The 11,835-nt window shown below is 34.4% G+C and overlaps 2 protein-coding genes across 2 annotated transcripts; both read left to right on the top strand.

The window, feature by feature from the left end:
- The first annotated feature begins 1,371 nt into the window (after positions 1 to 1,371).
- Positions 1,372 to 4,774, top strand: LOC112796213 (alpha-glucosidase). Its single transcript, XM_025838566.2, has 4 exons — positions 1,372 to 1,700; positions 1,861 to 2,561; positions 2,699 to 2,929; positions 3,019 to 4,774. The coding sequence occupies exons 1-4, from the start codon at positions 1,432 to 1,434 to the stop codon at positions 4,548 to 4,550; spliced, it is 2,733 nt and encodes a 910-aa protein (XP_025694351.1). The 5' UTR covers positions 1,372 to 1,431; the 3' UTR covers positions 4,551 to 4,774.
- A 2,034-nt stretch (positions 4,775 to 6,808) lies between these two features.
- LOC112796214 (alpha-glucosidase) lies at positions 6,809 to 10,755 on the top strand. The gene is made up of 5 exons (XM_025838567.3): positions 6,809 to 7,101; positions 7,453 to 8,165; positions 8,483 to 8,713; positions 8,812 to 9,458; positions 9,673 to 10,755. The coding sequence occupies exons 1-5, from the start codon at positions 6,866 to 6,868 to the stop codon at positions 10,534 to 10,536; spliced, it is 2,691 nt and encodes an 896-aa protein (XP_025694352.1). The 5' UTR covers positions 6,809 to 6,865; the 3' UTR covers positions 10,537 to 10,755.
- The last annotated feature ends 1,080 nt before the right edge of the window (positions 10,756 to 11,835 follow it).

The following is an 11,835-nucleotide window of genomic DNA, read 5'->3' as shown; positions in this document are numbered from 1 at the left end:
TCACCATTTATTTTATAGGTGGGATCAAGAGAAAACATGTGAGAAAAAACATTCCAGGACGAGATCACACTTTACCGTTTCAAGTGAAAATCCAAAATTTGGATGATCCAAATTCAAAAATTAAGGTTTCATTTTTTATATCTGAAATAAGTGTGATAGAATACTATAACATGGCTATGAAGTTAAAATTACATAGATATCTATGTTAATATAGGGAGTTACTTAAATAAAGATGTTAAAAATGTCTCTTTTTTAAAGATATTTTTTAAAAATTAAAATTTAACACATATAATCAATTAAATTATATTATTTTTATTGAAATTAGACGGGATAAATCAGTTTAGCAAAAAAATTAATAAATTAAATTTTAAACCGGTATAAATTAATATTTTTTATAAAAAATTACTATAATATCCCTATTATAAAACACAACTAAAATATCCGTATTTTATATATATATATTTTGAAAACTTTAAATTTTAACCCTATAACTATAGAGAAAAAAGGGTTAGAATTTAGAATTTTTAAAATTAATATATATAATAAGAATATTTTAGTAATTTTATATAATAGGAGTATTGTAGTCATTTTTCATAAAAAATAATATTAATTTAGACAGATTTAAAATTTGATTCATTATTTTTTGGTTAAATTAATTTGTCTGACATAATTTTAATAAAAATAACATAATTTAAATAATTATATGTGTTAAATTTTAATTATTAAAAAATATTTAAAAAAAAGACGTTTTTTCCATCTTTATGAGAGCATCCCATATAGTAAAGTTTTCATCGCAAGATATAGTTATATATATAAATATTTAGAAGAAACTGAGTTAAAATTGGAGCAGAATTCGTTCTAAAAAGTTAAGCTTGTGAACTAATATTGATTCATTTATAAATCTAAGTCTTAGAAATGATGTCATTATTTTGATATCCATGTAGAGAATAACTTGGATTCGTTTCAAGTTGGAACATGATTTCGAATATATATATAATATATATATATATATATATATATATATATATATATATATATATATATATATATATATATATATATATTAAAAAGAAATCTTTAGCCTTTACAATGATTAGAAAGGTAGACATTTGTTTTTGTTCAGTTACACAATACATCTAAAACTAAATTATATAAGCATTGTTTTTCCAATATTCGAAACATCATCGTGCAATTGGTATACTTAAACAATTCATATATTTGATATCTTTACCTTTCTAAACAACTAATGAAAGAGACTAAAACAAAAAACTTTTAAATTTTATTAGACTAATTTTTTTTTTTACAAAAATAAAAAAAGGGTATTTTACAAGTAACAAAAACTTAATTAAGCCTACAATAATTGAAAATGAATTGAATATAACGGCATACCTAAGCTTTCTATCTTCAACATTCAAGACTAAGAAGCATAATATGGGTGCGGTTTTGAGAAGTGAAACCAGAACCACTATGTTTCCACCACCAATAACAATCTTCTTCTATATATGTATTTGCCTAATCTTTTGCCATTTTGTTACATATTCATCATCATCAGAAGAAATAGAAGTAGTTGGTTATGGTTACACCATCTCAAATGTGAACAATGAAGATCTTTTAGGAACTTCATTGAGTGCTAACCTTAACCTCATCAAGTCTTCCTCCATTTATGGGCCTGACATCCCACACCTCAACCTTGTAGCCAGGTAAGAAATGTTTTAGTGACTTACTTTGCATTGCGTATCAAACCGGCTTATTCTCATCGCCATTGGATGAGGTGTAAACCGGTCCAGTATACAATGCAAAGCGAGTACAACTATCATTATTCTAAATCTAACATGGAATACATATTTCTAAATTTTGCAGTTTAGAAACCAAGGACAGGCTAAGAGTAAGAATCACAGACTCCATTAACCAAAGATGGGAAATTCCAGAAGAAGTGATTCCTAGAAGTTCTCAATACTCTTTTCATTCTCTCAATAGCTATGATCTAAACCAAGAACCAAAACTATCTCTAACATCACCAAACTCAGACCTCATATTCAGCCTCCACAACACAATTCCATTCGGCTTCACTATATCGCGCAAGTCCTCCAATGACATTCTCTTTGATGCTTCACCGGACCCTTCTGACCCTTCAACTTTTCTTGTGTTCAAGGACCAATACCTTCAGCTCTCTTCCTCACTGCCAAGGGAAAGAGCCTCCATTTATGGCCTTGGTGAGCACACCAAGGGCTCCTTCAAGCTGCAGCCAAACCAAACATTAACAATGTGGAATATGGACAATGGTGCCAACCTTGACTTGAACCTTTATGGCTTCCACCCTTTTTACTTGGACATGAGGAAAGGGTCCATGGATGGGAGGGTTAAGGCTGGGGCTACACATGGGGTCTTGCTGCTAAATAGCAATGGGATGGATGTTGTGTATGATGGTGACCGCATAACTTATAAAGTGATTGGTGGAGTTTTTTATTTTTACATTTTTGCCGGATCATCGCCGGAACAAGTGATGGAGCAGTACACTGAATTCATTGGAAGGCCTGCTCCAATGCCTTATTGGTCTTTTGGTAAGAAAATCTTAATTAGTACCATGTATTCTTATAGCAAAGTTGATAAATTATCACAATATTTTTTTTGTCCAAGAAAAGTCTGTGGATCCCAACTTTACATGCTAATCCAAAAGAATTCCTCTCTTTTGTGGAAGGTTTTCATCAATGTAGATATGGCTACAAGGATGTGAGTGATCTTGAAAATGTGGTTGCCAACTATGCAAAAGCAAATATACCCCTTGAAGTTATGTGGACAGATATTGATTCAATGGATGCATATAAGGATTTCACACTTGATCCTATAAATTTCCCATTGGATAAGATGAGCAAATTTGTTGACACCCTTCATCAAAATGGCCAGAAATATGTTCCCATCTTAGATCCTGGTACCTAATTCCAACACCAAGCAACCTCTTTTAACCAATCCACAAACATATTACAGCAGTTATTGATTTGAAGCTAATTTTTCAAACAGGTATCAGTGTAAATACTTCATATGCAACTTATATCAGAGGCTTGGAGGCTGATATCTACATAAAGAGAAATGGAGTCAATTACCTTGGTCAAGTTTGGCCTGGACCAGTTTACTTCCCTGATTTCTTGAATCCAAGAAGCCAAAAATTCTGGGGTAATGAAATCAAATTATTTAGGGAGCTTCTCCCATTTGATGGTCTCTGGCTTGATATGAATGAGATAGCTAATTTCAACACTTCTCCTCCTAATCCATCTTCCAATCTTGATAACCCTCCCTACATAATCAATGATTCTGGAACTCAAAAACCAATCAATACCAGAACAATACCAGCAACATCTTCACACTATGGTAATATTACTGAGTATGATGCTCATAATTTGTATGGACTCTTACAAAGCAAAGCAACTTACAAGGCTTTAAAGGATATAACTGGTAAAAGGCCATTCATTCTCAGTAGATCAACTTTTGTAAGCTCTGGTAGGTATGCAGCTCACTGGACAGGAGATAACGCCGCGACTTGGAACGATTTGGCATACTCAATCCCTTCTATATTAAATTTTGGAATATTCGGAATTCCAATGGTTGGAGCAGATATATGTGGTTTTGGACCAAACACAACCGAAGAACTTTGCAGGCGTTGGATCCAATTAGGAGCATTTTACCCCTTTGCAAGAGATCATTCAGATAAATCTTCAACCAGGCAAGAGCTTTATCTTTGGGATTCAGTTGCTTCGTCAGCAAGGAAAGTGCTCGGCCTGCGCTATCGCCTCCTCCCTTACCTTTACACACTAATGTATGAATCACACACAAAAGGGACACCAATTGCAAGACCCCTTTTCTTTTCATTCCCTGAGGATGTCACCACATATGACATAAATTCACAGTTTCTACTTGGCAAAGGGGTTTTAGTCTCACCTGTGCTTGAATCTGGAGCTGTAACTGTCAATGCATACTTCCCTGCAGGAAACTGGTTTGATCTCTTCAACGTGTCGAATTCAGTGAGTGCTGAATCAGGAAAGTATGTTACTCTTGATGCTCCATCTGATCACATTAATGTGCATGTTGGTGAAGGTAACATTTTGGTCATGCAAGGAGAGGCAATGACAACTGAAGCCGCCCGGAAGACTGTGTTTCATCTTGTGGTGGTTGTTAGCCGCAGCCAAACTAGCTATGGACAAGTTTATTTGGATGATGGAGAAACACTTGAAGTATCAGGAGAGAATGAAGAGTGGACATTGGTCAGATTTTATGCTGTTTTACATAACAATGGTGTTTTTATTACATCTGATATAGTCAATGCAAGATTTGCTCTGGACCAAAGGTTGATCATTGAAAAGATCACATTCTTGGGGATACCAAAGAAGAAGAGATTAAGTAAAGTGAATTTGGCAAGTAATGAATTGAATATTGAGAATGGAATTGTGCAGACACATGCTGATAACTTGTCACAGTTTATTAGTATAGAAGTTTCAGCATTGTCACAACTTATTGGAGAGAAATTTGAGCTAGAAATTGAAATGACTATGGTTTAGAAAGCAGGTTTTTACTATGAAAGAATCTATCTTCTTCTTGTTCATAGTTATGTCTTATAATTAGATGATCTTTCAGCAACTACATTCAAAGCTCTCCATATATAATATACTTCTCTGTGTAGTTGTTTAAAAGAGTCAAAGATGTAGCATTTCTTTATTACTTTTGGTTGGAAAATTGAGAAATGACTATTTTAAGATAATAAAATTTCAGATTATTTATCAAAGATTATTTTTTGTTGACAGAAATACCTATTTTTTTGAGCAAATGAATCAGAAGTATGGCATGGAGTTTTTTTATTTTGGCTAAAAAAAATTATATATCGAAGAGTCATGGATATGTATATATCATAAAATGGCTCGGAAAGTGTAATCTAGGCGTATATGAAACATGTAATTCAATGGGACGAAAAGCTCTTCTAGTAGAGATCAAAAGCCTTAATGAATTTAAGCAACTATCTATATAAAAGTTAATACTAAAATCATGCTATATATAAGTAATGACATATAAATTTTGTATTAATCTCTACGTACAAGTGTTTTGAGCTTATAAGCTTTACAAGTCCGAAGAAAACGAAACCCACTAAACGTGCTGCTTATGTTACGTGCCTCTTTAACAGACTTTTAAATCAATTTAAATCAATTAAGAAATACACCCAAAGGATTTAAGAAATACACCCAAAACATGGGGAGACATTATATTTCTTCTTGAAAACTTTTAATGTTTTTCTGGTGATCTTTTATGGAGATTTGTATCTTTTTTTCTTGATTTCTTCTACTCTTCACGAGGAGTTGGAACGTGTCTTTTGTTTCGAATGTCCCTTGAATATTGACGGTTTGCGTTTTGATCGAGGAAGAAGAGGAAGAGTGCGAATCCTGACGATTTGCGTTTTGATTGAGGAAGAAGAGGAAGAGGAAGAGTGCAGCATAATGAACGTGTGCGTTGGATGCTCGATTTTAAAAGAGTGGTGCGCGCGTTTTTTTTCTTGAACTTGGACCAACTTGTATAACTTGTAAGCCAAAAAGGCTTGTATGTGTAGCAGGATTATTCTCTACATACAAGTACTTTTCCATACATACAAGTGATTTTCCATACAAGTCATACAAGTCATTTATATTTACGCCGTTTTCACATTTTTTTTTTGTGCCTCCTCTTCTTCTTCTTCTCCTTCTTCTCTTTCTCGGTGTCTCTTCTTCTTCTTTTTCGTAATTTTTCTCCCTCGTTATCATCGTCATCAACACCACTTCTTCTTCCTTCTTTTTTTTATTGAAATTTATTCTCTTCTTTTCGTTTTCTCTTTCTCCTTCATCAAAATCACCAGAAAAGACAAAGAAATATTATTCAAGGTACTGTTTTACTGTTCTTCTATATTTTTTTCTAGATTGTCTCTGTCATGTGCCTTATCCTTAACCAGCAAAACATTAAAAGATTTCAAGAAGAAATATATTGTCTTTCCTCTGATATTGGATGTATTTCTTAAAATTTTTGGGTGTATTTCTGTAATCCTTTGGGTGTATTTCTGTAATCGTTTGGTTTATTTCTGTAACTGTTTGGGTGTATTTCTGTAATCCTTTGGATGTATTTCTGTAATCGTTTGGGTGTATTTTTGTAATCGTTCGGGTGTATTTCTGAAGTTCCATCATCTTCAAAACAATTTCAAAACTTGATTTCAGAAACCATCAAAATTGAAAAAAACAGAAGGAAATCGAAGGCAAAGAGAGAACGCACGAAGGAGATCGAACAAATTTGACAAGAAACTCGAAAAAGGAAACGAAGATGAAACACGCGAGAATGGTTCACTGACGCGCGTGTTAGATTTGGCCCAACTTGTAAGACTTGTGAGCCAAAATGACTTGTATGTGTAGCACTCCTCTAATTTTAAAATCAATGAAAGTTAATTGAATATAAACAATTTCACTATATTTAAAATGCCCATAAATAATAATAATAATGCTACTTTTTATTTTCTTTTGCATGAAAATATTAAAATCCTATACTTTAAAATGGAAATAGAAATTTTATATATGTGAGATAACTTATTTCAAAAACAAATTAAAATTCCTTGGGAAAAAAAAAGGCACTAAAATCAAAGGAACAGAAAGTGCAAGCAGGATGATAGACAATGCAGAAGGAAGGTACTTGTACCAATAGAGATCTAACAATTGTTGAGAATCCCAAGAATAGAAATATTACAAATGATATTTTCAAACATTGACATCAGCATTCTAGACTTATTTTATTCATTCCATGACTGAACTATTGTCCTTCTACAAAATTGAAAAGTCTCTCACACTCAACACACTCACTAAGTAGCAGAATGAGTAGCAGGCATGAGAGAAGAGCCACTATGCTTCCCTTGTTATTGTTCTTGTGCATCATATTTAGGCATGGAGTTGAAGCTTCCACACTAACAGAAGAAGTAGTTGGATATGGCTACACCATCTCAAGTGTGGCCAGTGATCACTTTGGGAAGTCGTTGACTGCTACTCTTAGCCTTATCAAATCTTCTTCTCTCCATGGACCTGACATCCCACAACTCAAACTCTCTGCCAGGTAACAACACCACCACTTTGAATCATTACTGTGATCTTTTCAGTGATTTTTAGAAAAATAAATAATTAAACACTATGATATCTTTACTGTTATAGCAGGTCATTATACTAACCTTAGATAGATTAGTTCAGCTTTGCTTCGAATCTTGATACTAATGAATTCTAGGTTATAATTGATTATCAATTTGGTATTCACTATTCACTATGAAGTAATAATATTAATACACACAGCAAAATGTGATGCAAAATTTGAAGTTGATATGGCTTGCATCATACACGATTCCTATTCACTGCATCATACAAACTGAAGTGTATATAGCATGAAAATTTTGGTTATTTCTGAATTTTGCAGTTTTGAGAACAAGGATAGGCTAAGAGTAAGAATAACAGACTCTACCCACCAAAGATGGGAGATCCCAGAAGAAGTGATTCCTAGAGGTTCCTATTACCCTCACTGCTCTCTCAGCACCAAACAATTCCCTTCTTCTAAACAAGAAGTAAAACTATCTCTGACAATAGCAAACTCAGACCTCATATTCAGCCTCCACAACACCACCCCATTTGGCTTCACTATCTCGCGCAAGTCCTCCAAGGACATTCTCTTTGATACCTCACCAGACCCTTCCAACCCTTCAACTTTCATTGTGTTCAAGGACCAGTACCTTCAGCTATCTTCCTCACTCCCAAGGGAAAGAGCCTCACTTTATGGCCTTGGTGAACACACCAAGAGCTCCTTTAAGTTGCAGCCACACCAGACACTCACCATGTGGAATTCAGATACTTTTAGTGCCATTCTTGACTTGAACCTTTATGGCTCTCACCCTTTTTACATGGATGTAAGGAAAGGGTCTAAAGATGGAAGAGTGAAGTCTGGGAGCACACATGGGGTGTTGCTGCTAAATAGCAATGGGATGGATGTTGTGTATGGTGGCGACCGTATAACTTACAAGGTGATTGGTGGAGTGTTTGATCTTTACTTTTTTGCTGGATCATCGCCGGAGCTGGTGATGGAGCAGTACACTGAACTCATTGGAAGACCTGCTCCTGTGCCTTATTGGTCTTTTGGTAAGACTACTTATATAGCATGATAATCTATTCTACCTAGTTATGATACGTATAATGATATTGATATTGCTCACATATTTTGATAATGATGATGAACCCTGCTGCTCTATTCAATTGGACAAATTCATTCACTTCCACATTTCATTAAAGAAACGTTGGGTTACCATGTGTACTTTATGAATTTTCCTTTCACTTGTTCACAGATATTTAAGTTCTAATCAGTGTGTAACAACTGTTGGTCTTATCTTGCTGATCTATTATTTGTAGCAGTGATTCCTATGCTTATCCACATCATATCATTATTTCTGTTCTGAAAGGTTTTCATCAGTGTAGATGGGGCTACAAGAATGTAAGTGATCTCAAGGGTGTGGTTGCCAACTATGCAAAAGCAAACATACCCCTTGAAGTTATGTGGACAGATATCGATTACATGGATGCATATCAAGATTTCACCCTTGATCCTATCAACTTTCCACTGGATAAGATGAAAACATTTGTTGATACCCTTCACCAAAATGGCCAGAAATATGTGCTTATCTTGGATCCTGGTAACTAATCCAGTAATCCTCATACCATGCCATTTCTTTTGATAATAAAATAACATCCATGCATTAGTTATTGATCCAGGCTTTAATTTTGCAAAAAGGTATCCATGTGAATCAAACATATGCAACTTTTGTCAGAGGATTGGAGGATGATATATACATCAAGAGAAATGGAGTCAATTACCTTGGTCAAGTTTGGCCTGGACCAGTTTACTACCCTGATTTCTTGAATCCAAGCAGCCAAAAGTTTTGGGGTACAGAAGTCAAATTATTTAGAGAGCTTCTCCCATTTGACGGTATTTGGCTTGACATGAATGAGTTGTCTAATTTCATCACTTCTCCCCCGAATCCATCGTCTAGTCTTGACAACCCTCCCTATAAAATTAATAATTCCGGAGTTATGCAACAGATCAATTACAGAACAGTCCCGGCAACATCTTTACATTTTGGCAATATCACTGAATATGATTCCCATAATTTATATGGACTCTTAGAATCCAAAGCAACCAACAAGGTTTTAAAGGATATAAGTGGCAAAAGGCCATTCATTCTCAGTAGATCAACTTTTGTTAGTTCTGGCAAGTACACAGCTCACTGGACAGGAGATAATGCTGCCACATGGAATGATTTAGCATACTCAATCCCTTCTATTTTAAATTTTGGAATATTTGGAATTCCAATGGTTGGAGCAGATATATGTGGCTTTTCGGGAAATACAACTGAAGAACTTTGTAGGCGCTGGATCCAGGTAAAATTTCATCCTTAAGTATGGTAATTAGTATCGATTATTGATTCTTTTTTTCTGCTTTGTGAATGTTGTTTTCATATACTTGTATTAGTTTTGTATGCTTAGGTTACAAAAGTCACATGTAGAAACTAGTATCTTCTTTGTATAGTAGAAAACTTGGAAACTCATAACAAAACATATAGATATCAAATTATTTTCACTTTCCACAATGCAGCTGGGGGCTTTTTATCCCTTTACAAGAGATCATTCGGACAACACTTCCAATAGGCAAGAGCTATATCTTTGGGATTCAGTTGCTGAATCGGCTAGGAAAGTGCTCGGCCTGCGCTATTGCCTCCTCCCTTACCTTTACACACTAATGTATGAGGCACACACAAAAGGGACACCAATTGCAAGACCCCTTTTCTTTTCATTTCCTGAGGATGTCACAACATATGATATAAGTTCACAGTTTCTTCTAGGAAAAGGGGTTTTAGTGTCACCTGTACTAAAGCCGGGGGCTATAACGGTTGATGCATACTTCCCTGCAGGAAACTGGTTTGATCTCTTCAATTTCTCGAATTCAGTGAGTGCTGAATCAGGAAAATATGTTACCCTTGATGCTCCATCTGATCACATAAATGTGCATGTTGGTGAAGGTAACATCTTGGCCATGCAAGGAGAGGCATTGACAACAGAAGCCGCCCGGAAGACCCGATTTCATCTTGTGGTGGTTGTTAGTAGCAGCAAAACTAGCTATGGACAAGTTTATTTGGATGATGGGGAGACACTTGACATATCAGGACAGAATGAGCCATGGACATTGGTTAGTTTTTATGGTGCATTGCAGAAAAATAGTGTTTTTGTTGCATCTAATGTCACTAATGGAAGATTTGCCCTGGAACAAAGATGGATCATAGAAAAGGTCACTTTCTTGGGAATACCTAAGCATAAGAGAATAAGTTATATGAATGGAACAGGTTCACTGAAGATGGTTGTCAAGACTCACAATGATGACTCCTCACAGTTTGTTACTATACAAGTTTCAGAATTGTCACTGCTTATTGGAGAGGAATTTAAGCTTGAAATTGAAATATAAGGAACAAGGGAAATTAAAGTTGTTTTTTTCTTTTTATCTACTGAAGGAATGTTCTTGCTGTAGGTATTCCTCACAAATGTCATGTTCTGTAACAAAAATAAAGAATACTATCAACATGGCTGGGAATCTAAGTACTAAGAAACCATATCTGTATTAATACTGTGGTTGTATAGCGTGATTGGTTTGCTGTTTTAAATGATTTTATTGTGTTAGAGCTCATTCTGATTCACCAATCTGTTCCTAAACAAGAATGAAATTTCAAATTATTTATCAAAGATTATTCTGTACCAACAGAAGTAACTATATTTTGGGTAATGAATCAACACTTTGGGAGTGTTGGCTGAACTTTTTCCTACCATCAGCAACTAAATTTAAACATGCTAAAAGTCTAATTTTAATATAAAATGATTTTATACTCTTTAAAAGATTATAATAGATTTGTTAATTTGTACACTGGAAAGATTCTAAAATAGCGAAATACATCTCAAAGATTGTTTAGACAGGTCAGAACTGTTCTTTCCTTATTTAGGATTCTATTGGTCTGCATAAAATTGCAATCATACACTTTGTAATCCTCCAAATCTCGATGTATCAGCTTAAAAAATCTAAATTCATTACTACATATACAACTAAGTACACTTTCGACTTGCTTAAATAAACAATCTTTGGGGTGTATCAAGTTATTTTAAAACCTTTTAGGTGTACTTTAATCACCTTTATACTCTTTTTCGTATATACTTTTGTCTATTTTTACTCTATAATTTTTTTTATAAATAAAACCAAAGGAAGAGACAGACACAAGAAGATAGACTCATAGAAGTGCACAAAAAAGATACTTGTACCAATAGAGATTTAACAATTGTTGATAGCCTCATGAATAGAAATCATAGAAATTGTTGTGAAAATAATGGATGTCCATTTGAAATGATTATGACTTGGATAGCAGCACTGAGTGGAATATCACTTTTCGGTGATCACTAGATTTTGATTCACAAGTGATTTGGTTATGGAACTTTATGTATTGATGGTAGATGATTGCATTTGATTCTCCAGCCATTATGAATAGCCTTCTAATCTCAACCACCAACACAGTAATAAGCTGCAGAATGTTTCTTCCCGTGTTGTTGTGCACATGTTTTTGCCTCATATTTTGGCATGGTATTGAAGGTACTTTCCCATTAAGAGAAGAAGTAGTTGGATATGGCTACACCAGTGAAACACTAACGGCTAACAACCAAGTGAACCAATCAACTATCTACGATTAGTGAGAATTTCTTGTATAATCTGAAAGCAAATAAG

Source organism: Arachis hypogaea, chromosome 4, assembly GCF_003086295.3.
Source record: "Arachis hypogaea cultivar Tifrunner chromosome 4, arahy.Tifrunner.gnm2.J5K5, whole genome shotgun sequence".
Taxonomy (NCBI): Eukaryota; Viridiplantae; Streptophyta; class Magnoliopsida; order Fabales; family Fabaceae; genus Arachis; species Arachis hypogaea.
This window is presented reverse-complemented; position numbering and strand designations above follow the sequence as displayed.

What these genes read in the sequence shown, in the direction of transcription:
- LOC112796213 (XM_025838566.2), top strand. Translation starts at nt 1,432, where the DNA reads ATGGGTGCGGTTTTGAGAAGTGAAACCAGAACCACTATGTTTCCACCA. An exon ending in CACCTCAACCTTGTAGCCAG is followed by an intron (nt 1,701 to 1,860) that starts GTAAGAAATGTT and finishes TAAATTTTGCAG; the next exon opens with TTTAGAAACCAAGGACAGGC. An exon ending in TGTTCCCATCTTAGATCCTG is followed by an intron (nt 2,930 to 3,018) that starts GTACCTAATTCC and finishes TTTTTCAAACAG; the next exon opens with GTATCAGTGTAAATACTTCA.
- LOC112796214 (XM_025838567.3), top strand. Translation starts at nt 6,866, where the DNA reads ATGAGTAGCAGGCATGAGAGAAGAGCCACTATGCTTCCCTTGTTATTG. An exon ending in CAACTCAAACTCTCTGCCAG is followed by an intron (nt 7,102 to 7,452) that starts GTAACAACACCA and finishes TGAATTTTGCAG; the next exon opens with TTTTGAGAACAAGGATAGGC. An exon ending in TGTGCTTATCTTGGATCCTG is followed by an intron (nt 8,714 to 8,811) that starts GTAACTAATCCA and finishes TTTTGCAAAAAG; the next exon opens with GTATCCATGTGAATCAAACA.